General features: G+C 51.1%; 2 protein-coding genes across 11 annotated transcripts; one reads left to right on the top strand and one right to left on the bottom strand.

Annotated features, from left to right (window-relative positions):
* The first annotated feature begins 1,509 nt into the window (after positions 1-1,509).
* impdh1b (IMP (inosine 5'-monophosphate) dehydrogenase 1b) lies at positions 1,510-12,362 on the top strand. Of its 10 annotated transcripts, none has more exons than XM_055511465.1 (16): positions 1,513-1,530; positions 4,214-4,312; positions 4,483-4,560; positions 6,441-6,489; positions 7,609-7,710; positions 7,801-7,875; positions 8,167-8,373; positions 8,469-8,556; positions 8,645-8,844; positions 8,967-9,057; positions 9,202-9,297; positions 9,640-9,783; positions 9,880-10,024; positions 10,108-10,251; positions 10,340-10,423; positions 10,659-12,362. In XM_055511465.1, exons 2-16 carry the CDS (start codon positions 4,215-4,217, stop codon positions 10,678-10,680), a joined length of 1,623 nt encoding a protein of 540 aa, XP_055367440.1. In that variant the 5' UTR covers positions 1,513-1,530; position 4,214; the 3' UTR covers positions 10,681-12,362. The 10 variants fall into 10 exon arrangements, with proteins under 10 accessions (XP_040928229.2, XP_055367440.1, XP_029017923.1 ...); XM_029162090.3 differs by lacking the exon at positions 1,513-1,530 and adding an exon at positions 2,842-3,002; XM_029162091.2 differs by lacking the exon at positions 1,513-1,530 and adding an exon at positions 2,999-3,140.
* Positions 11,532-25,539, bottom strand: prrt4b (proline rich transmembrane protein 4b). Its single transcript, XM_029162086.3, has 4 exons — positions 25,275-25,539; positions 20,773-21,774; positions 17,634-17,714; positions 11,532-15,057 (listed from the first exon to the last, which is right to left on the bottom strand). Exons 2-4 carry the CDS (start codon positions 21,680-21,682, stop codon positions 13,013-13,015), a joined length of 3,036 nt encoding a protein of 1,011 aa, XP_029017919.1. The 5' UTR covers positions 21,683-21,774; positions 25,275-25,539; the 3' UTR covers positions 11,532-13,012.

Raw genomic sequence — 25,539 nt, 5'->3', positions numbered from 1 at the left:
TGCTATTAAGGATCTCTGAGCTGTTCCAGTGTCCGGTTGCTGTGTGTGCTGTTTATAACACACTGAGTTCTGCCTTCTCAGATGTAACATAGCCGCCTAAATGTCATTTATTTTTGCACAAATTAATTAGCTGGCTGCCATAAGATCCGCACACAGGTTGTATAGGGCTATGTTAATAACACACACACACAAACACACACACACACACACACACACACACACACTGTGCTCCTTTGTCACCCCTTAAAGCTCATGACTCGGATTTGTCTCCCCCAGTCAATGAGCAGCCACGCTGTGCACATGACAGCCTTTATGACAGGCATGTGCACAGAGCTGACTGAAGTCAGATCCACCTTGGCCACTAAACACTGGACGCTGGTCATTTGGGCCTCGGGGTGAGAGTGAGGTGCATCCAGGCTCCTGGAGGAGAGTGTGTAGCTGTTCAGCTTTACAGAAGAGACTCAGCGTCACTCGGCTTCATCGAGATGCAGCAGGGTGTCGCATTAGAGCGCGAGCCTCGTCTTGGCCTGTTACACACACTGTTTATTCAGCTCTGGATAGGAAACCAATGCCTTCTGAGAAGCCTGCAAATAAAAGAGTAGTTTCCTACATGTTATGCTTGCTGTGTTTAGCTGGCTGCAGCCTCTGGTACGAGTGGAAGCACCACTCCAGGTTCAGCCGTGGTGTAAAAACGCGCCGCTGCCTTTGCACAGCTCCACCGCGCTGCGCCTCATTCTAATGCTCAAATCCTCTTTGTGAAAGTGATGCGGTGCGTCCGATAGAGATTAAGTCACGCGGGGCGGAGGACGCGGCAGGTCCGCTCGGGGCTCCGGCCGCTCCGTCCACTCCGCACGGGGCTTCCCTCGCTCTCCTCGTCGCTCGCCCTCCGCTGCGCCGCTCGCTGGCATCATTTCCACGGCGACGCGCTCTCGCTGGGAGCATCTCCTAGGCGACGCCCTCTGTTGACACGCCTAGATGTGGCTGCAGCCTTTTTGTAGGCAGGTGCATCCTGTTCACAGGCAGACGGAGGCGCCTGAAGTGTCTGGTCCTCGCCGCTGTGGGAACACCTATGGGGCCTGTCCTATCTAATCTGGAGGGCAGACGCAGCCGACGCTGGAGCTCAGATAAGTCTCTCGCAGCTGCAACAACCGAACGGCTTCAGTTGCGCGCAGCATGCAGCTCTTTGACTTTTACTACTTGAGATGAAGTTGGAAGAAAGAAATCACTTTGCTCTGCTGTGACCGGAAAGTGCACGTTAGCATTGGGATTATTCAATTTGAAGTCAGGACAGCTCGACATCAAGGCTGAGGGGCCGGGGGGTCCGGACCCTGAACCTGCTCCGACCATGGAAGCGTGCGCTCATGGCTCCGGCGACGCCGGCGGCCAGCGCGTGGAGCCCCGTGGCGGCGGCGGCGGCGCTCGGCCGCCCCCCGAGGGCGAGCGCTACTTTCGGCAAGGCTCGCACGGCCACGAAACGGCGGCCCAGCGCTACAGCGCCACGCGCGTGCAGGCAGGACTGGGCCCGGAGAGGTGAGTGACAGCACCAGCATCCGTAGCCGCGGCGCTGCGTTCACTGACCCTGCGTGCGCATGGAAATTGGCCTCGAGGTCGGTTTACATGTCCACACACACACTTGCATGTAGTTTGCAAATGCCCTGGATGCTGAACAATTTGCCTTGGACGGCGCGTTGTCGCTTTTCTGCTGCCTTGTGCCGATGTCTCGGTGCAGCTTCGGTTGCCAGGGGCTATTTTCGTGGTGGCTCTGCACACCAAAAAAAACACAAACTGTGACGGCCTATCAAGGCAGGAATGGGCAGCGGGGGGGATAAACAAGGCTGAATCAACTGCTCAGAATAGCTCCAGTGCATAAAGGAACCACTGACCCATATCTGCAGTGACCCACATTTACACAAACAGAGTGGGAGGCACATCTCCCGGGTCACAGAGGCAGACGGCTAGAAACCCGAAATTAAGGTTATTATGGAGCGAGGGGACGTTTGAGAATAGTGTGTTAGAGACGCAGCAAAATGGCTGGAAGTGTTGGAATAAAACACAACTTCTATTACTAAATAAGAGCAATAACGTGGTTAAAGGATGAGTACACTTTTTTTTTACTTTCTGTCATACTGGTTGAACTCACCCGGCTCCTTTCACGCTACAACCCCAAAGCAGCAGCTGTCATCACGTGAATATCTGTGCTCGGCGCCGCTGGATTGAATTACGTTTAGATGATTTGCATGTGACTGGAAATCACGCAGCGTTGCTCACATTTAAAACGTAAAGCGAAGGAAACCGGGGGCGTGAAAGATTCGCGTTTGGGACGGCGATCGCTATCGAACCCATGTGATTTCAACATGCTGACGTCACGTGCTTGCGCCTTCCCACGTGCAGGGCTTTGTTTGAAGATGACGGCCTTCCACCACCACCGAAAGCCACCAGGTCTCACAGCTAACATGAAAGTTGCTAAACCTCTGCCGGTTCCACTCGGGTGCCGCTGTCAGTGGGACGTTCAGACGAAGCCGGTCTGTCAGCATTTCTGCAAGGTTCAAGCAGAGGCCTCGCTGTTGCACGATTGCACATTAATAAGTCAAAGTACACAGACTCCAGGCGAAACCAGACTAATGTTAACGTACTAATTGGTCTGAGCTAAGAAAACATTTTGATTTACCGTTAAACTGGATGAGGCGAACGCCCAAAGCTATTACAAATACTTTTTAACATGATTCCTAAATCTGTGCGTAGCGGCAGCGGGTTAACGCACAGTCACGCGCTGCTCCGGTTGTTTATTCATCATCAGTGGATGTAGTCCTGTACTGTCACCGGGAGCAGGACGCAGCGTAAAACACGCCTCTGGGAGGATGTGACGCGGCGCTGGTACATAACACCAGCACGCGCCGTCCGCCGCTCCACACCATCACTCCTCTTTCACTTCATTGTCGTCCGGCGCCTTTACATCTTGGAGCCACGGACGATCCGCGCTCTCCTCCGGTTTGTTCAGCGAGGTAAAGGCGACGGCCGCGCTCCCCATCCTCACCCCTCCTCCCTCCCTCCCTCCTGCGCGCGCCCGGCTGGGAAGTTGCTTTTCCTCTCGGCCAACGTGGGCATCGGGCTCCCGCGGAGCAGCTAGCTAACGCAGCCAGGTGAAGGCAGCGACGCCGGCGCTGACGCCCAGCGAGGGCTCGCTGCGCCTCGGCGCCGCTCGGCTCGACACGTCGTCTCCACAAAGGCTGGAAGGCAACACGTGTAGAGGTGTCTGCCCCGGTGGACCTGCGGCTAACCGCCGGCTAATGCTAAATGCTAACGGTTTCTTCCACATGTCTGCGCTCAGCAGCTGCCTAGTCAGTCGGCAGTTCATTCGGATAAATGAGTGCGATATTAACAGAAGCTCGCTAGCTTTCAGGGGGGTTCTGTTTTCGCTGACGGGAAGAAAGTCCACTTGTTTGTTTTGTTCCCCATGTAGAGGAGAACGAGCATCGTTAGCTAGCCTGCATCCTGTACTGATCAGGCTAGCTAACACTGGCTACCTGTATTTCTGGTTAGTGATTGTTTCGGGTGTCGTGGGCTCCAAAGCACGAACGCCGAACCGAACTCTCATGCAAACCTGGCGAAACCAGCGTTGTCTCTGTCCGTAGACGCCAAACGTAAGCGTTAGCAGCGTATTTAAAATGCTCCACTAAACAAAACGAGCCGCTCTTCAGTTCGGCTCGCATCTATTAAACGTGGCAACGTGTCAACTTTTGCTGCTGATGCGCCTTAAACATCAGGCTTCGCGTATTTTAGATATGCAGCAACTTTATTAGCGTAGGTAGCACGCAAATACCATGTTCGCCGCCACCACAACAACAAATACGAATGTGGAGAGGCACATTTCATCTACGTGTGCGCAGCTGATAACTGAGCGCGATGTGTGTCACCAGGTCGAGAGGCGGCGAAATCGAGGCCACCGTTTAATGTCGGTAGTTTCCCCTCCACGTGTCTCCTCTCTCCTATGAGCGTGAGGGAGCAGCGCTAGCGGTGCAGTTGACTGCTACTGGGTCAAACGAAAGCACAGGGTTCGTTATTAGTGGTTTGTTTTTGCAAACACAGGAGGTGGTGGCAGCGTCTGGGGCGGCTGACCCAGGGGGATGCCGTGGTCGCCATGGTTACGTCGTCCTGCAGAGCATCCTTGTTGTCCTGCACCTTTCATTGACGTTCCCTCTCGTCTGTTTGGCAGCATGGCGGACTACCTGATCAGTGGCGGTACCGGCTACGTGCCCGACGACGGCCTCTCTGCTCAGCAGCTCTTCTCGGATGGAAACGGCCTGACCTACAAGTAAGTGCTTCTTCGCCACAGGAATTTGATTTGGCTCCAGACACATCTCAGCACAGACATTAAATGAACTCAAATAAGGTCCTAATTGTTGAGAAGCTCGCCCGCGCGCAGTGATGGGCGACTTGTCCGCACCAGTGCTTTGTAATGGCCAACACATTTTGAACCGGCAGATCTGACCAACAGTTCGCTGTCTGCGACGGTCATACGGCTGAAGAGCTATGCTCTAAAGGAGATGGGTTGACTTACAAGTGAGTAGAACAGTCGTCTTTAAACTGTTTTAAAACTGTACTGTTTTAAAAACGAAAAAGAATCCTTTGTCTCTCCAGGTAGAGCCACCGTTCCTTCTAAAGCATGTGAGACAAAGCCAAGTCTCACTCCATTGTCATAAAAGTGCATGAATACAGAACTGACGGCGTGTTGCATCTTGTACATGAAGTGGCTGAAACGGCATCATAAACCTCCGCTAACATCAAAGTTCTCAGCCCATCCTTTGCTCTGATAAAACATCCTAATCTCCCCCTCTTACTTTATGCCACTCAGCTCATCCTGCCTTTTATTAACCCACCATCATAACCATGTAAGCAGGCTTTCATTTATATTAGTTACTATTAATAACAAGCTAGACTTTATAACAATAACAAGCTAGAATTTGTTCTCATGGTGCATTTACCCTTCTGAAAGCCACCCCCCAACAACTGGTTTACCACAAGTCCTAAGCACCACTCTAATGTGTACTAACTACTACTAATACTGTAATGTATGCAGAACTTGGTAATTAAGTGTCCAAACTCAGTAAAGGGCAACAAATCTGTGTTTCAGTTTCAGAATTGAAGAAGAAACGCGGCTCTATTCGGTTCTCTGCTCTAATCACGCTGCTACTTTTCTGAAGATAATCAAATACAAAAGCTAATACCTTCTCTGTAATGAAGCACATCGTGACCAGTGGAAAGGCCGCGCACATGATTGCCTGAATTGACGTCATGTGATCAGTAGGTGGCGGCGGCCGGGCGGTTGACACAAATATCCTGGCAGTGATGCTGAACGTTTCCTCTCAATCAGATCACCTCTTGTAACAGCGCTAAAGCGAGTGCGCCTTGTTGCTGTCCATAGACCCGGGGAAAGTTTCCTGTTCTCAAGCTGCAGCGCTTCACAGGCCGCTTTCTCCCAGGCTCCAGGCTGAATGTTGAGTAAACACTGGCTCATGGCCGTTGGAGCAAGTCAGAGCAATTTGAAACAACTGCTTATTTCACACTTACGGTTTGCAGAAAGGATTTCACACAAGCCTAGAGATAAGTTGTCATGAACCTGTTATTCTGGGAGGTTCAGTGTCTGTGACTTTTCCTGTTGTGGGAATCTGAAGTGCCTGCTTTGTGACATACATGCACTGCTATAGTTTCTGTATCAGGCCCCAGGCAGGCGCCTGCTCAGGCTGGTTGGGAACCAGTTGTGGCCTCTATTTGCAGCATGAAACACTCCCACTCAGCATCATAGGTTCATCTGTGCTTTAACATTCACATGTAACCCATAATAAGGCCTATGCATAGAGAGCTCTGGTGTGACTGTCCCTGAGTCGGGTAAAGCGTGTGTGTTGTGGTTGGCTGCTAAACGCTAGCAGATGTGCGCTGGACTTTCTGCTCGTCGGTTTTCAGCTTTCTGTGGGCGTTTTGGCCGAGGAGGGGCTCCTCCCTTGCAGTGTCTCATCCAGCGGTGAGATTTCAGACGTCTCCCTCTTTTGGCCGCCTCCTGCCGTATAAAGCTGCTCTTATTCTCCTGTCTGGGGAAAAAAAACAACAGCCACAAAGTAAACACGGGTTTGGTTGAAAAGCAAATGCACCATTCCCGTGTCTAGCGCCTGCTCTCGGACTCTCTCTGCTCTACTTGTCATTGTTTACACACCGAGAGCTCAGACAGGTCAACTGTACAGGACGCACCCAGCTATGCCGGGCATCAACACGCGGCCACTCGGCAAATTTCTGGGACCATAAAATAGAGCATCTAATAATAGGTTGCAAGCTCTGTTGTTCAAGGTGAATTTGTTTTGACAATAAGCAAATGGAGAGGAGTTTGTTAATCCTGTGGAGGAGAAGCACTGAACGCAGGCTCACTTTGCATTCTGTTTGTCTTTCAGTGACTTCCTGATTTTACCTGGCTTCATCGACTTTACCTCAGACGAAGTGGTAAGTATGGGCGTACTCAGATGTTTATTCAGCTCCCTCCACACCCACGCACTTGATGCTGACGATGGTGACATTCGGGTAAACAGTCGGGTAGTCAGCAGACCAACCAGTCTTGACCTTTACTGTTTAACTCCAGCCGACCTCGGCGCCACCAGGTTTTATTTTGCATCTCTGCTGCTATTTCTCCCATGTGTGCTCTGTGTGGCTGCTTCTTCACCCTCGTGTTTGAGTCTGCATCTGTTCGCTCGCTCACCCACTCCCGTCAGCAGATGACAGGGGTTAATCTCCGTGCTCTAGATGAAATCCCTCTCCTCTGTGTCGTCCATCTGAGAGGGTTTAAACCTAATTGATACCTCTTAATGTCTGTCGTTCCCTCAGCGTTAAGAGGAGCGCTCTTTACTCGCATGCTTGTCGCCGCCCCACTGTCTTTTTCTGCCCTACTTTTTCCACTGGGTTGGGAGCCAGTTCAGGCTTGAATGACACAAACGCTGCTACAAATGTCCCAACGGCATCACGGAGAAATTTGTGCAACACATGAGTGTTGGAAACCGGAGGAGAGGCCATGTGCGCACAGAACAGAATACTCTGGGGCCGCTCGTTCTCCCAGCTCCCGGTTGAATTTGGCAGCTTAGTGCAGTTGTGCGCCGTAAATGGAGAAGTGGTGTTAGGCCTTATTTATTGTGGCCTTAGCGTGAACCCCCTGAGAAAAACAGCCAGCAGATGCCAGAGTTTATGTCTGTCACAGATAAGACGCGTAAACACGTGGACCACGCCGAGCTCATTAGCACGTTTTCCCATGTGCAAGGAATGTCATCATTTAATAAAGAATGCTGCCAACTGTGGGAATGCTTCAGGGTTTGGCTGTAGTGAGTTATTTCTTACAGACGGTGTCGGGTTTCTGTCCCTGAACAGAAGGACACACCTTTTTGTTTTAAACATCAGATGAAAAATGAACCTTTTCCATTCAAAACAACATAGTGTCTTTTACCCGTCCTTCAGTAACTGGAAGGCTGCACGTCTCCCTTGTTCAGCCTGCCCCCTGGTGGACAGTACTGTAGTAACAGACCCAACGCTTACTCTTCAACCTTTTTTTTTTCTTTTGGTTCTGTTTTGGCTTAGGACTTGACATCGGCTCTGACCAGGAAGATCACGCTGAAGACGCCGCTCATCTCCTCCCCCATGGACACCGTCACAGAGTCGGCCATGGCCATCGCTATGGCGGTAAGGCGCCCGAGCACCGCTCTAGAACGTGCACGCTTTCTGTTTCACCCCCATAAGTCATACCTGCATGTCATACGTTGACCTTGGCAGCTCATGGGAGGCATCGGCATCATCCACCACAACTGCACACCTGAATTCCAGGCGAACGAAGTCCGCAAGGTTAAGGTAAATTAAGATGATCATTTATCAGTTAAAGATCGTTTTCCTGTCTCTTGCATTGAATTACTATTATTGAGGAGTATTTTTGTCTTATTGCCTTTTTGTTTTGTCCGTATGTAGGATATGATAATTGTATCCTGTGTTTAGTGCGTTCAGTATGCTGTGACTACTCATTGTGTGGCACACTACTGTGTCTGCCTAACATCCTGTGCGTGGCGTGCAGTGGCTGTAGGTCTACACTAAGGCACTAATGAGAATAATCCAGGACTGACTGTAACCTCTGCTTTTGTTTCCCAGAGGTTTGAGCAAGGTTTCATCACAGACCCACTCGTGATGAGTCCACGCCACAGGGTTGGGGATGTGTTTGAGGCCAAGTTAAGACATGGCTTCTCTGGTATCCCTGTCACAGAGACAGGCAAAATGGGCAGCAAGCTGGTGGGTATCGTCACCTCCAGGGATATTGACTTCCTTTCTGAGAAAGACCACGACAAACCTCTGGAGGAGGTGTGTAATTTTTTTGTTTCTAAGTAGTGTGTGTCATCAGTAAAAAATTTTTTCTTCTATGTATTAATACTGAAAATTGTTCTGTGATCTTTTAGGCTATGACTAAGCGTGACGAGTTAGTTGTGGCTCCTGCTGGTGTTACACTCAAAGAAGCCAATGATATCCTGCAGCGCAGCAAGAAAGGTGAAGTAACCTTGCATGGATCCCTTTTTAATGTTTGTGTCTCCCAGTGTGTGCCAATAGGCTGTTTGGCTTTTTCCGCTGTTCCCAGGCAAGCTTCCCATTGTAAACGACAACGACGAGTTGGTGGCCATCATCGCCAGGACAGACCTGAAGAAAAACAGGGACTACCCGCTGGCCTCTAAGGACTCACGCAAACAGCTGCTGTGCGGCGCCGCCATCGGTACCAGAGAGGACGACAAGTACAGACTGGACCTGCTGGTGCAGGCTGGAGTGGATGTTGTCGTGCTGGTGGGTTATTAGGGCAGGACTGAATTGTAACCGTGCCGACCTGATTTTTTTACAATAGAGTGAACTGTGCATAAGAAAATGATTAACTATATGCCGTTCCGGACTGTTTTTTGCATTTCTAGGACTCCTCACAAGGCAACTCGGTTTACCAGATCAACATGATAAGTTCCATTAAGCAGAAGTACCCAGAGCTGCAAGTGGTGGGAGGAAATGGTGAGTTTCTTACATGCTGCTCCCATGTGAATATGTACATCTGTCTGGAGACAAAGTGCTCCTTAAACGACTTCTTTACATTTTTATATAGCGTCAACTAAAACAACAGCAAATTTGAGACCGCTTTTCTTCTTTCACTCGCAGTGGTTACAGCAGCCCAGGCCAAGAATCTGATCGATGCCGGTGTGGACGCTCTAAGAGTGGGCATGGGCTGTGGCTCCATCTGCATCACCCAGGAAGGTATGCGGCCATGTGCAGCACATGTTCTCCTTTTTGTTGTCAAACTACTAGAACACATCATCTGATATTAGCTGTGGAGCATGGTTGCACATCATCTAGTTGCAAGCTACAGCATGAAGGGAAAAACTAGTGGTCGCAAATAGCTAGTTGTCATGGAGATCTGCCAGTGCCCCGTTCTGGGTTGTCATGGGGACCAGGCTCCGACTGGGTCGCACTCAATAAGGAGCAGAACACAAGCCTAAAATATCTGTTGCTTAAATAAATGCCTTTTTAGCCTGTTTTCTCGCCTTATGTTTTGAGCATGTTGTGCGATTCCTTGATCAAACATGTTCCACCTTCCAGTCATGGCATGTGGGCGGCCTCAGGGGACCTCGGTGTACAAGGTGGCAGAGTACGCCAGGCGTTTCGGCGTGCCCGTGATTGCAGATGGTGGCATTCAGACCGTGGGCCACGTGGTGAAGGCTTTGTCACTTGGAGCATCGACTGGTGAGATGTCCAACATTTGTGCTGTATATTTGTTTGAATCGTAGCTGGGTAATACAATACAACACTGACATAATGCTCTGCTGCCTCCCACTCCAGTTATGATGGGCTCGTTGCTAGCAGCAACCACAGAGGCTCCAGGAGAGTACTTCTTCTCAGATGGCGTGCGACTGAAAAAGTATCGCGGTATGGGCTCTCTGGATGCTATGGAGAAGAGCACCAGCAGCCAGAAACGCTATTTTAGGTAATGTGGAAGCCAATCCTATGGCTACCATGCTGTGAACACGTTTTGATAAAAAAATAATTGAGCGATATCATTTTCTCTAGTGAGGGCGACAAGGTGAAGGTGGCTCAGGGTGTGTCTGGCTCAGTTCAGGACAAGGGCTCCATCCACAAGTTTGTACCGTACCTGATAGCTGGTATCCAACATGGCTGCCAGGACATCGGGGCAAAGAGTCTCTCCGTTCTCCGGTGAGTTACTGGGCGTTTGTCAGTCACTGCTTGGATGCTGAAACTTTGATTTTAGCTGTGCTTTACTTCGTTTTTTTTTGCTTTGTAGGTCCATGATGTACTCTGGAGAACTCAAGTTTGAGAAGAGGACCATGTCTGCACAGGTGGAAGGAGGCGTTCACGGACTCCACTCGTAAGTAGAATCGAAATGACGAGAACAACAATTCATTGTAAAAAGTGTGAGTCACACTTGGCAGCACAGAAACAGGAAGTGAAACTCCAAACTGAGATTTCTTTGACGCTTTGCTTTGATATGCCTCGACTTTCTGTTCTGGGGCTAAAAGTTTAGATTTCACAACTCTTGGTAAAGCTGGTTGATACTGAAGACGGGACTGATTTTTTTTTTTTTCCTGTGTTCGCTTTCACAGTTATGAGAAGCGGCTCTACTGAGCAGGAACGGGCAAAGGACCCATCCACGGTGCGTGTGACTTCTGTCCAAATCTAACAGTGACCAAATCTGAAACCACCGCTTCTGTTGAAATACTCACCACCCACACGCCCCCTAGCATCCCCTGCATCGCAGCCACACTTGTGCTTTCTCTGATCCAGGACAGAGGAACTGTAGCAAACGAGAATCTTCAGACACCAGACTCTGGGGGTTTGCACTCTATAAGCGGCGCATTGAGGATTTATGTACAAGACGCCTGTGTCTTGAGCATGTGTGTGTTGAGTGTTGTGAGGTAGTAGTTGGGACAAACAAGTGAAGGTGCACAATTCTTCCTCATTAATCAGTCTAGACCAGCCGTAAGGTTTTATTTTAAGCATCTCTTCTCACCATCGAGCTCAATACCACATCCCATTTCTCTGCAATATGTCACAGTGATTGTCCGCTCTGTATCGAAAATACTGAGGTTTGAGATATTGCCTAGTACTGATGGGCTGAAAGGAGTCGAGAGAACTCACACCCAAAGTCTCATTCAGAATCATTTTCACCTTCAACATTTTGAGCCAAATAACCAGTGCCCCATCTCGGTGTACAGTGTTCACACGTTGAGCATAGAAGGGACCAAAAGCTGAGGATCAGGTGTGTTTTTAAATAGAAAAATGAAAACATGTCTAAAATAGTTTGTAATGCGGCGTGAGGTCATTTCTGTGCCCGTAATTTAATACATTTAATTACATTTTGATATGCATGTCTGTTTTTTTCACTAAGCCAAACATGGTTATATTTATATTCTGCTTTGTTGTAATTGCATTAGTACTGCCAAGTGTATTTTACAGGTCCTCTCACTGTTTAGCTCTTTTTGTTTCTTTTTTCTTTTTTTTCTTTTTTTTTTGTAACTTCAGAACCAAAACCGACGCAAGTTGCTTGTAGCCTCGTTACAAGTCTGCCTGTTTGTGCGCTCTGTGAGACGTGGGTCCTCCCTCCGTGACGCCATTAGTTCTCGTTTCTTCTTTTTATTCCACGGAGAAATGCCTTGAAATGCGACCGCACAGTGGAGACACGCTGAAACACTCGCCGCTACACATACTGCTTCTTACTTTGACAGTATTTCTGTGTTCGTTACTGTTCAGCTCGCGCAGGTTTAAGCTTTTCTAACCTTTTTCATACTCAATGTCCATTTTTCCAGGTGTTATATTTTTAATTATCTGTCCCAAATTGTTGGTTTCTCTAACCTGCTCGTGTACTTTTCCTCTGAAATGGGAGCGTGCATTCACGCGTGCATATAGAGGAATATATAAACACCTATATTCAGCTGAAAATAACTGCTGCTGCCGTTTTTCAGTTTCCCCACATGAAGATGATCGTTTAGGTTTTTAAAGTCTTGTGAAGAACTGAGTCCTGTTAGTCCACCTAAACAGCCCAAATGCGCTAATGAATGAGGTTTACACGTTTTAAACATTTTCTTTGCACTTAATTATGATTTCATCTTTAAATTGAGGACCGTGTCTGTAAACCAACAATCAACATGGGTGAAAGAGGGCTGTGTAGGTGGATGAAAAAGAGTCTGTATTCAAGAAATCCATTCAAGGGTTTACTGCAGACTATGTTTACAGTAAAACACTCAACAGACTGAAGTTAGTTTTGTTGTTCAGTATGTTCAAGAAAAATAAAGAAATCAAACTGTGAATGGCCTCTTGTCTCACCTCGACACTTATTTTTCTAAAGTTTACACAAAGTATTAATAAACACACTTTATTAAACCGTTATGATTCTACAGATGTGCACGTAGAAGCGTGGTAAATGAGAAAGCATGAGGTAACAGGGCTTTACCAGCAGGAGGCACTGCTGCGTCATTACTGCAGAAAGGAAAATGTAAGAATCATCTTTTTTATATATATAGTGAGATTAAATAACAATGTTCTGCTAAATTCCATAGAGTTTCAGTAGTATATTAAGTGCTTAGCTCAGTCACAGTAACTATATTGGAATGTTTAAGTGCAATTAAAAGTATTTGTACAACTAAATTTCTGTTCTCTCCACGCAGTAAAACGTTATTACTTTCCATGTAACAAACTTCAACAGCGTCTATCAAACATGAAAAAGTTAGAAATCACCCTTTTGGCTTTTGACATTCTTGGCACTTAGTCCCTCAGACATTCACTAAATAACTCCATAAGAAAGCATCAACCATCTGAAAATGTTTTTGGCAGCCATTTGTATTTATGGCGTATGCAAATGCTATGCAGGTCCAGATATACACATTTAAAAATGTTCAGCTTTCTCCACACACTTTTGTAAAATAATCCTTACTGCAGCCCTTTGTTGACCAAACTGTCCTTACAAGTCGATGGTCTCGCTGCAGATGCTTAGAGCATCAATTTGTCTGCACACACTGATGAACTCCTCCTGCACCGATCGGTCGGCTTCAGAGGATCCGTCCAGGTCCAGGCTCTCTTGCGAGGCTCCACCCAGTGTTTGGTAGCGCCTCTGTGGGTCAGCGAGGGCCGGGCAGTCCGTGGGATCCACGTAGCTTGAGTTCCCCTGCTGATGAAGCCGAGCGTTTCTCTCTGGACTCGGGCACAGGACTAGCGACGATACCCCGGTCGAGGCCCGGTACAGAGAACAGGAGGACGAACTGTCCCTCCATCGTTCGGGGGACGAGCAGCTGGAGGATGAGGTCTGGGAGCGTGCAATTGCTTTGTCTTGAGTTTGGGCAGTAGGGTGCTGAGTTTTAGAGGCCATCTCCAAGCAGGAAGAAGTCCGGTAGAGGCCGGTGTCCGTTGAGATGGGACCAGCGAAGCCATTGCTGGGAAGCGTGCGCTGTTTGTTTATGGACTGGTCACTGCCGTGTAAAGGTCTGGCAGGGCTGAAGAGGCTCAGGGAAAAGATGGCCTCGCTGAAGAGCGCCTCATCTATGCTTCGGCGCAGATTGATCGGAGAAGGCGGTCGCAAATCTGCAGTGGAGTCACTGGTGGACGAGGACCCACCAGACGGCTCCTCGCCTCCAACCTCAGGCTTTTCTGAGCCCTGTAAGTCCATATCCAAGTCCAGATCTCTGTACGCCAGGGCCCGGTTGCTGTGATAAAGCAGATCCAGGCCGTTCAGACTGCTACCAAGCCTCTCGTCCATCAGAGTGTAAAGAGGAAGGCTCTCGGTCTCCCCAAGTCCAACCGTGTCAACGATGGCGAGCTTCTCGTGATGGCTTAGGGTCCACTGGTAGTTCCCTGGTAGGATGGGTGATTTGGATGCTAACAGTTCAGTCCAACAGTTTCCCGCAGCTGGAAGGTGGTCAGAGCAGTAGACTGGTTGTGCAACCACCAGGGCTAAGGTGAGACAAACCCCCAGTTCACACAACCTGCAGCTGAACTGGAAAGCCCACCAGGGCCAAGGGTGGAAGACCTCCTCTCCACCCGCGACACCCATAGCGTTGAGCATCGCGTATAACTGCAGCCCGGCGCATGCTAAGGAAAACAGTGCTGAAAGACAAACTGTAGCAGCTGCACGGTCCCAGTCCCGGCTCTCAGCGAAAGGGCAGCGGTTGTAGCGCTCGGCAGGGGTGGGGGACGTGTTGTTGAGGTGGTAGATGTGCTTCGAGTCGGCCCTCACGTAGACGTAGAAAACGAAGTAGGCTGCAGACAGAAACATGGCCAGCGCCACAAAGGCCCCGCGGGAGATGAGTGAGAGGAAGAGGCAAAGCGGAGGCTTCTGTTGGTAGAACTTGAGTAATGTCACGGGTCCGAATGCAGCAGCAAAGTGCAGGACCACCAGGCAGGCCAGGAAACACGGCCTCTGGAAGGCCGAGTAGGACAGCTGCATTCTGGAGCGCATGGAGAGGAGAAGGAAAACCAGGCCGAAGGCCGCGGTAAAGCACGGGAACGGGGCTTCGTAGAGCACGAGCGAGGCCTCAGCCGAGGGCAAGCGGTCCTGGTGGCCGTAGGCGTCGTACAGGAGCGAGAACGCCCTGGTGCCGCCGGCGGCCAGGAGGAACAGGCTCACCAGAGCGAAGTAGCCGCACCCAGAGGGGCAGCGGAGCGGCAGGCAGAGCAGGTTGAGCGCCGAGGCTAGCGTTAGCATGGCGAAGGCGCAGCCGGCGCCGTACACGTGCGCCTCCCAGGCCAGGCCCCAGGACGCCATGGCGCTGTTCCAGTCGGTGTACAGCGGCACCAGCATGGGCGGGGCCGGGACCAGGAGGGGGTTGATGGAGTGGTTGGCGGCCGTGGTGTTCGCCGTGGGTTGGACGCGCGAGGGCGCTGTGGTGGGCGGGGCGTCCGAGACGTTGCAGATCCCACCGCGCTCCCGATTGCAGTCTGGAAGGAAGGTGACGTCACTGTCCACCAGGTTGGACGTCCAGTCCACGGTGAATAATGGAAACCGGGGCGCTTCTGTGGAGAGACGTCAAAGAAGGGAAAAAACAGGTCATTACATCACAAGAACAAGAAAATACACAGAAGCATTCAATCAGATTTGAAGCTATCTGAGCCAACTGGCTCGTGTCCAGGATGGTGAAAGAGTGCTTTCCTCCTAATGTTCTAATCCTGTTAAAAAGCTTTCAGACTGAGCTGGATCCAAATTAAGTGCGTGTCACAGACCTGGATCTTTGGCAATATATAAGCGTCATTTCCTGCTGCTGCAGTCGATTACGATTGTGGCACACGTGTTGCAGCTCCGTGGAGGGAATTCATGAGAAACGAAGGCCTTGATCTCATTCAGCCGCTGACTCAGGAGCAGCAGCCCAGGAGCCTCCTTCCAGCGGCTCCTCCAGACAAAGAGCCAGGTGGAGCCGCGCATCAGGCCTCTGAGTGTGTTGTGTAACCGTTTTGCTGCCAGATTAGCGACTTGTTTTCACTGCAGCGGCGCCCGGGGAAGGAGTTACACTCAGCGGTGACGCTGTGAGCCAGTAAACACCTAAATGTGCGTCCATTAGTGCCACTGACCCCAGTCTTTGTGGAGCTTGATTCATTTCCTAAACGAAACCAGTGGAACGCATGAGGTCCGCCTCATCTGTACTTTATAGGCTGTGTTCCTGGTTTCCCATCCCGCCCTGTCCTGGTGTCTTCATTTGCTGTTTTGTTATGATTCCCGTTGACACCCGCCTTCAGAAAGAGGGAACTCCCAAAGGTGGGTTTGTTATTTTTAAACTGGGACAGTTTTCTCTATCACTGCACTGTGGCTGCCCCGCTTTTTCCGACTCCCCCCTGGCGCTCAGCGCGCGGCAGCTGTTGCGTCCATTGCGCTGAACCGCAGCCGCGCGGCTCCAGGTGGGTTGTACGCGCTGCGTGTCTGCTGGTTGCTCTCCAGCAGCGCTGCGATGAAGCCAACAGCCTGAAGCCCTCAGCTCGGCATGTGTCTGTGCCTTTGAGGCTTCGCACCTACTGTCGATCTGCTGCTGAAGCGACTCATCTCCGGACCCCCAGAATCACAGTCCCAGGTTGTGATGAAAATGGCTAGCATGAGGAAATATGACCCATCTTCCAGCTGTTGGTGCAGCACATTAGTTTCATTTCAGGCATCCCCTGCTGTGTTTCGGAGCTTAACTCCATCCCCAGGAGCATGAAAGAGACCAATCAGTGGCTCGGCTTTCTGCAGAAGCTCTTTTTGTGTAATTAGCCCTAATTAATCAAGCAGACGCGTCTCGATTGCGCATCGTTCTCGTAATAACATTTCGGCACCAAATGAAAGAATGAAGCGCTGCTGCTGATTCTCGTTTTGCACAGAAAGCTTTCCCAGTTCCTCCGGCGTTATCAGCCTATCAAAACAGAGGACATAGCTGTGAGGGAAGTGTGACTGGAGTGTAAAGCAAACACTCAGGTGCAGGCATGTCCAATGTGGGTTCCGCTGATAAAGAAGGCGGGGTCCCGGACATGTCTCGCCATTTGTTTTTTTTCCACGGGTGATGATTCGGGTCGGACCGGGTGGAAAAAGCATTGAGTCATTTGTTTGTAAATGTCATCTGAACGGCTACGATACAGAATGGATCAGGGCGCTGCCGCTCCATCAGCTAACTCTTTCCTCTGGGACCATGTACATACAATTTAGAAGACGTGATTTAATTATTAATATAGCCTGATAATACAGAGCCGTTGTGTTGTTCACGTCGAGACACTATTACTCCACTGAGGCTGCATTCATGTGTTCCGTCTCATCTGAAGAGCCGAAGGACAAGCTGAAGGGGTGAAGATGAAGGGTTTCTCCTGCCAACCCACACTCATCTTTAATTAGACTCCGTGTATTTTGCGTCTGATTGCCTTCTTCTTCAATTTGGCTCACCTCCGATAAAGCCAGAGAGCCACGAAGCAGCTAGCTCCTTCAGACTGAGGACATGCGAGGCTTCATCTGCTTCACGTGCAGCTCATTAACATGCGCGTGAAGCAGGTTGAGTCCAGACAGATGCCTTGAAACGGTCCGCTGCTCTCTTACTCATGACACACCAGATTCTGTAGCATCCCTTCGACGGCAAGTGGCACATTTGACAGGTCTATTTCTGAAAACCACTTGACAGCATCTGCTATTCTGGGCGAGGCAATGTGGGCTACATGTGCTCCTGTGGACTGGGCCTAAACCTGAACACAAAAGTTTCCTAATGTGTGTTTTGCCAAAATTCTGATTCATGGAAATGGACTAACGCTCGTTACAAGAATCCGGTTCAGGTCAAAATTCTGAATTGCAGTGATTGGCGTTGTGTTCAGTGTTGAGGCCATCATCACTAGGACAGTTAACATGTGTCTGAGAGGCAGTAGAGGCGTGTTGTGCAGTGGGTTCCCATCTTTTCTGTTCCCTGGAGTTCCACACAGTCAAAGCTTGACCGAGCGGTCTTCTTTTCCCTTTGGAAGCAATTAGAGGCTTCGGGCGAAGGATGCAGGATAAATATTTCTCCCAGCCTTTGCTTATGAAAGCATTTACCTTGTTACAGTATGGCAGCTGAAGACGCAGGGACGAGTGCTGGGATGCGTTGGCTCACCTGTGCTGTGCTGCGGGGACGTCGGCGCCGGCGTGGACCCGTCTGCAGCCGATGGAGACGCGCCTTCCTCGGCCTCCAGCTCTGTGCACACACATGCAGTGTAACCTCTGAGTGATGTCAGTGCCAGCGGGATTACAAAACGCACGACAACGTGACTCCAAAGTGTCAGATTAGCAAGTGTAGGCTTTAGCACCCTCTCTGTTGTCTGGTCTCAGGATGTCTGAGACCTCACCCTGCAGAGGATGTGAGGCCTATATTTCCTAACCTAGTTCTGTCATATGGATCGGCCCGTCATCCACTTAGCTGGAGCCAGTCAGCCGTAGCCCAGTGCTCTGGCTCTCTGTAGTCTAATTACATTGACATCCTATAGTGAGTGTGTGCGTGCATGGGTGTGTCTGCCCGGGTCCATCACAGATCCAGACTCCTTGTTCAATCGTCTGTCTTCATGCTAGGAAGTGGAGGTAAACAAGGGGGAAAGCACAAAGAATGGGGGGAAAGTAACGACAGAGCCTCAATGCTTTCTTGTGTCTTTTCATTCGCAGACAAGACATAGCAAACAGAATATGAATCAAATACCGGGAGAATTAGTCAAGTACGGCCATGGGGCAATTTAACCTACTATCATGCAATCGACTGTGCCTTCAGGTAATTGTGTTTTAAAAGTCTCCGAGCTCTTCATCACTTTATTGCTTTGTTAACGTCTCCATAGCTGGAGCTCAGCTCCAACGGCGATAGAAAGTAATGAATAATAATAAAATACTCCAGTTAGTCTGTGCTGCAGTTTTGCATGAAATCAAAACACTGCCATTCTTTTATTTATAGCATTCATAAAAATGGAATGCCTTGATTACACTGGCTCAGCTTATTTGCTTTTAGAGTGTAATAAGCTCGTGAGATGAGACGCCTCGGATTTGCTCCCAGCACCAGATTTAAGCTGCAGGGACAGTAAAAACAGGTGCAGCCACTCGTTCGCTCACACAAACCGAGAGGCTCGTGCCTTTGGCACTTACAAGCAAAATTAATGATCACCAACTATTTACAGACAACTGCTCACCGATGCTCAGCCGCTGATAATCAGTGAGTACAGTGCAGCTTTCTCACCCTAAATGAAAGCGTGGCTGTCATGAAATTGCGTCATGTCGTTGCTAATTTGCAGATTTTAAGATTGTTTCTGGGGCATTCGTGACATTTTTAACTCCATTACTTAGTAATGAACTCCCCGGACCAGAACCACACGATGCCTTTTAGATCTTTAGCCTGAACAGAAGTGCTCATCTGCCCAAATCGGTCCAACTGGAATAAAACCCACGGACATGAAGGTGTCATTAGCACTAGGGTTCGCACAGCCCTGCTTGTTCTTGCTGAAGCTGCTCCTACGCGAGGACGACCCGTGTAAATCCATTTCCATAATCAATTCACCCGTCAACGGCCACGTCGGATCAGAGGCGCAGTAAATTCCTGCAGGTACTAATGGAGAGATTCAAGGTTCTCGTCTGGCGGCAGTCTGTTTAACATAACAGTGTATGTAAAAGGTGGGAGGAGGCGAAAGGCTGGAGGGGGTAGGAGACAATTTACAGCATTTAACCCACAATCTGCCTTTTTAACCACTGCATCCTATCACTCTACTCTGTATCTATGGGATGTCGTATTGCCCCTCAGTGGAGGATCCAGCACAGATATAGGACATCGCTGCTGTTCTGCTCTTTTTTCATTAAAACACCTGACTCCTCAAGGGCAACATCATACACAGTAGGTACTCTTCTAGGTCAAAGAAAACACTAACATCGATGTGGTGAAGGTCCTCTGTGGATGCAAAAGGGAAATTATTCAGCTTGTGCACCAATGAGTTACAGCACACAGATAGTGGCATAATTTATGATAATGCAGAGGTGCCCTGCTTTCATTTTCACATCACTCCCCTCCTGCGTCCTGTTTAAACGCTGCATTGCCACCAGGAGCAGACTATTCCGCCGCTCACGCACCACCACAAACATCGGAATACATTCACCCCCGGAGCGGCCGCAGCTGACGTGTCCGTTCACGGAAAAAGTGACAGGGATGCGTGATTGCAGAGGGGAGGAGGAGGGGAGGGAGGGAGGGACGGGGGAGGCCTGTTCAACGTCCACGGGCAGCGGGTGTCGAGCGGATGTTTCCCGCAGGAGAAGGTGGCGCTTTCGCTGAGTGTGCGCTCGGAATAGTGATCCACGGCCACAGCAGCCCCCCCACCCCCACCCCCAACCCCGTCTGGGCGCCGGGGACAAACCATAGCATCCACCACTTTGGATGCGGGCGGGGAATGGCTGCGCTCGTGCGTTCATGGGAAGGTTGAGGTTTCATCACATGGACACCGAACCTCCAAGGATGAAAACAATAACGCACTCATCATTTTCCGCCTCAGCCTCTGACCCCACATGATGAATGTGTCTGCTCTGAGATGAACGCTCATTAGGCATCCAGACACCTGACCGCCACCAGTGCAGGGGGATGGGCCCTGCTGCAGGCGGCACTGGCCCCGTAGGGACATTACCGTTTTAGCTCCTCGTCCAGCTTAGAACAAAACCTCTGTTAGCGTCACCTTTTGCTTTCCTCTCTCTGAAGCAATGGTTTATGCAATGTTGGAGTTTAATTACTGTTTGAAATATCATCATGGATTTTTTTTGGGGGAGGGGGTGGATTCTTTGGATAGGGTGGTACAACCAACTCCCTTGTAGCACCCATAACACATTGCAAAACGGATTCCGATGCTTCGTTTGCGTCTCCAAAGTCGTGGAGAATCAAGCTCTGGAAGCACAACAGAGACGAGGCCTTCTGTGGTTCACTGTTCTAGCGTTTCTGATTAGTGTGGAAGTGTTTCCACTCCTACAGGCTAGTGATTTACTTCATAGGTTCTCTAGGGCTAAAAACACACAAATCAAATCTCCTTCTTGTGCAGATTTGTACTTACTGTGTATTTATGAGGTCTGGATTATGTTAATGTCAGACCTTTGACTCTTGACCATGTCCGATGTGATATCGATCAATCCCAACTGTTTGCCGCCTTTTGACAGCGGCCTATCGGACACTTAACACCTGCCTGCACATGATTGATTGCATCCATTGAGTCAATCCAGTTATCATTGATTTGTTTAACTTTGCTTACCTCCTGCTATTGGGACATTAACCCTTTGGCTCTGCGTTGTGCTTGTTGTGAATTCCAACCCCAGCCTGTGATGGTTCTCCATGGTGGGGGTGGGTTCCCCTGAGGGTTCCTCCGTCAAGCCCGAGTCAGTCTCGTTTCGAGTGGAGTGATTTTCTGTGAGCGTATCCTCTGCGGGGTGGGGGGTGATGCTGACAGGAGGGTCTGTGGTCCCTAAGGATGCAGAGGGGGTGCCACGCTCCAGGAAGGGTCTCTGTGCTGTGGCTGTTGGGGCAGCGGCCCGTGTCAGGGCAGTGGGAACCCTCGTTTCTGGGGCTATCCCTGAGGAGATCTTGTCGGTAGAATCTCCAGCCTCGTCTTCGCCTGGAAGGTGTCGCGCTGTAACAGCCGTGCCGGGAGTCGCAGGGCCCCACGGTGGGCGGGTGCGCGTCGCGTTGTGTTCAGGAGCGAATGTGCTGATGGTGGACAGCGTGTTTGTGATAGAGCGGCTGGTGTGAGAGTAGGAGTTTGAGACAAGACTGTCATTGTCTCTCTGGGCTTTGCTGCTTCGCGGAGAATCTGATGTCCCCGTAGGAGGCGATTCAGTTCTTATCTGTGTCACGCTAGTTAGGAGCTGCTGAGTGGAAGCGGTGGGACGTTCAGGAGCTTCAGAGGCATCGGAGGTGTTCAGCTCCCCAGAGGCTGAACCTTCAGCCTTGTCGTTACCGTTCGAGCTCCCATAAAAGGGGATGGAGAGCGAGGGGAGGGAGGGGAGCTTGGGCAGAGACGGCCAGAACCAGCTAGCTTTCTTTTGCGGCGGATTCTCGCGCGCCGGCGTCGGCCCCCACCCGGCCTCCTCGTCAGCAGCAACCTGCCGGTGAAGCAGCAGCGAGCACCAAAGGCACAGCACCAAGGTCCGGTGAAGGTGAGGCATGCTGTCGACTGTGGGGCACAGCTGAGTCACATGGCGTTCTCCATCCTCCCGCCCCCGGGGCAGGTTTGGTGGACTCTGCGGCCTGAAACGCCCTGAAAGACAAGAACACACCAGGCCCTGAGTGACGCGCTTTTCTATCGGACTGGACGGATCCTTGATAGACTTTGCATCTGCTCTTTATCTGTTTTTAGCCGGGCCTTTTTGTGGAAGGCCAGCCAGGGTTTCAGCAAGTTTGTTGACTGTGAAGTAAATCAAGTGCCGCCCATTACAAGCAAACGCTGAAAGTAGGAGACTAAAAAATATGCCTTCCACCAAAGATCACAACAAGACCTTAAGTATTACGGAAACCCTGCAATTAGTGGTGCCCTGTTAGATGTGGTGGTCAGTATTTATGTACATGCGTGCTGCTTCAGCGACATGGACCGACCAATTAGAGAAGGAACTGACATCCATGTGCAGCCCATTGAGGGAGTAATAAAGTGTGTGGGAGCTGCGTCGGGGTGAGTGGAGGGGGAGGCAGTGAGAAATGAGGGTCTGGGTTGCCAGCGTAATAATCGAGGGACCCCCTTTTCTTTTGTAGAGCGTGGAGCAGTTCAAAGTCACTGGCCTGTTGCCTCAGTGAAAAGACTGGGGCGCCCGAGGAATTTCCTCTGTGAGAACAACAACCTGTGTGCTTCATCTGGACTTAACTCCCCCCTCGATCCCCGATCCTCCCCCCCTCAGGCTCCAACTCTCTTCTCAATCTCAGATTTATTTGTTCTTTACGGCGGAGGGGGACGCGTCTGCTTGTGTGGCACCAGGCTCTCGAGTCCATTTTCAACCTCCCCTCTCGCGCGGCCGGTTCTATGCGCGCGGAACCGGGCCTCGACCCGTCCAGCTCTCCGTTTGTTCTGGAGCGCCAGAAGCAGGCCGGATCCGCTCGCAGCGGGGTCAAACGCAGAGCTGCCCACGCAGCGCCCGCTTTGAGCACTCTGGCAGAGCTGCACCGCATCGGCGTCAGCTTCCAGTGAGGTGAGGCTGTTTTTAGCCGCCCGCGTGCTCGCGCTCGCACCGGCACCGGCACCGGCCCACGCACGGCCGCATTCGATGCGTGCAGCGATCTGATCCTACGGTTCTGGGGAATTTGGATCACGTTGCAGAGCGAATGCGTGTCTGTTGAGGAGTGGATGCACACTGTACACCCACACACGCTCGTGTTATTAGTTGGTTCACGAGGCTTGGAGAAAAACGAAGTAGCTCTTAAATAAAGCATTTAAAGGAAAAGAGAAACATGTACATTTAATCACCAGCTGCTTTTCATCCCTGATTGCGTTTTTGTTGATCGAATGAACAGCTGATCAATTATTTAGCCAGCAGATATTATGTATAATTCATTCCCGGCGAACATTCTCACGTTTCACGTCTCACTTTCCTTCTGCCGTCTCCTTTCTAACGACGAGCGCATCCTCCCCCGATTAGACTTTCATTCTGTTCGCAGACACCACTCCTGCTCCGGCTCGGTCCAATCGCTGAGGCAAACACAGAGCTTCCAGTTTGATCCGACTCGAGCTCAGCAGATGGTGCTCGCTGGTGGCTGACTCATCCTGCCGCTCATTCACTTCACGGCAGACACACATAATGCAATCAAAATCATTTGCCCAACAGATTTTAAGGTACCAGTTCTTTACTAGTTACTGCATCCGTTCCTATAATTTATTGATGTCTGTAATACCTCAGGAGGACTTGGAGCTGCTGAAGAGCATTTCTGGACTCTCGTGGGTGCTGTGTTGCACTCATCCACTGCTCTCACACACACGCCTGTTAGTGAAGCCACTCTCTGGGTTGTCGCGCAGCAGCGCGAGTGGAAAGGACCTATAGAATGTGTCTGTGGGGATTTACAAGCGCCCGCTATTATCTCGCCGGCGTTGGGCCCGTGCTCGCTGCCGCGTGAGGCTCGGCCGGGCGGAGACGGGGAGGAGGGCAGGTGGAGGACAGAGCTGCGGCGCTGACATCCAGCCGTGGCGTCGGCGGTCCGGGAGACGGGGCTCTGCAGCCGTCTCCTCATGCGCCCTCTACTTTGTCTCATTAACTGTGTAAACAGACCCCTGCCCCTCAGTCTATCTGATGAGAAGCCTTCACTACATAGCTTCTCCCGGGCCTCGAGTCACCCAGCTCTCAATCAAGCAGAAGAGAAGAGAAAAGTCCTCTTTACACGAGTCTGTTGCCTCATCGGCGTCATAATAAAGCTGGAGGAGGAAACAGCAAGACGCCAGAGGACACAATTAAACCAGAGGGAACGAGGCCCGAACGCCGTGACTGCGTCAGGGCTGAGTGATTGAAATAGAGGCTCCAAATTGAGATGAATTGACCGAGGCCGGTGTCATTACTATTTAAGCAACCTGCTGTAGGCCCAGCGGAGGGAGCAGCCCGAGGATCGATGACTGCCTGCGGGGTAATGGAGTCATTTACCTCCCCGCAAACGGCCACGGCCTTGTACAGTAACCCCTTTAATTGGCGGAGTGGGCGTGTGTATTTACAGGCTCCCCGCTCTCCTCTGCTATTAAAACCATGCGCGCCTCACACGTGGGTGCGCGAGGGTGTGTATTTACATGCGCATCCTCCCACGTGCGGTGCCTCTCGATTGCAGCCCTTTAACACCAAGAGCTCGCTCAGGAGTCACTCCGTGGCTTTTCCCCGGTGTCCTTTCGTGACTTTGACGCCGCACGGGGACGTCGATGCCGCACGGACTCAACGCGAGCGGCCGCGAAGCACGCGCCACGCGTGAAGCAACACACGCGGAGGGCTCCAAGAAGGGCTGGAGGGCGGAATCAGTCACAAACTAGTCTGGTGCGAGCGAGCAGCAGCACAGCAGATATGGTGCAGCCCGTTGGGATCGATCAGCCCTCCGTCATTATTGACCGGAACTAGAGCTGCTCGCTTGTCTAAGAATAACAGACGAGCGGGATCACGCGCAGATTACGAACGCGTTGGCTCCACGTCCCCGACTCATTCTATTTACACACAAAGATCAGCCTCGCGCTGCTTTAATCTGAGGCTTTCCTGCTGACACGTCATCCTAATCAGCTGATTGGCACTCGCGGAGTTGCTCGCGGGCGAGCGCGCGGCATCTTCTGGGCGCTCGCGCGTGAAGACCTGTTGATCGGCGTGGTCCACGCGCCGAGCACCTGTGGACCCCCCACCGTAACCCCCCGCCGAGCCCGAGACCGATCAGCTGTGCCGTGCTGGGACCAACCTGGCCCCGGTGCGGATGAATGAATGCGGCCAACTTGCAGATTAAACAGGACGCTCTCGAACGCAGACGTTCCGCAGCTGCCTTCGCCATGGTGACAGCACAAGCCAGAGACGTCTAATCCCCGGGATGTAAGCACCTCGGAGACTTTGCTGTGATGGACAGCCACACACACAACAGAACACAGCATCGGCATCACATCCGTGCGGTCACGCTCTCCCGTTTATTCTAAGCATCTTCTTATTACGCTCCGTGCAGCAACGATCACCTTAACACCCCCCCCCCACACACACACACACACACACCAGCAGCTCTAACGGGTGTCGGATGAAACGCAGTAATGCGATGTGTCGGTGTGTTTACCTGCTGCTGCGGCTCAGCGTGTGGCAGCGTGCACGCGTGGAGTCATCGCGGCCACGCGTCGACCAAGCCTGGATGCAGATCAGCTGATGCGCAGCGCGACCAGAGGGACGCGACGAGGGGTGGCAGCTGCTCACCTACGGCTGGAACCGCGAGGACGAGGAATCCACGGCCGTGGGTGCGAGCACTGCGGGAGAGACTTTCGTTCTGAGCCGGTGTAGGTTCGTCTGCGTGGAACTGAGTTGCACCCTCCCTCCCCGCTCTCTCT

Source organism: Betta splendens, chromosome 9 (genome assembly GCF_900634795.4).
Source record: "Betta splendens chromosome 9, fBetSpl5.4, whole genome shotgun sequence".
In the NCBI taxonomy this organism is placed as follows: Eukaryota; Metazoa; Chordata; class Actinopteri; order Anabantiformes; family Osphronemidae; genus Betta; species Betta splendens.
This window is presented reverse-complemented; position numbering and strand designations above follow the sequence as displayed.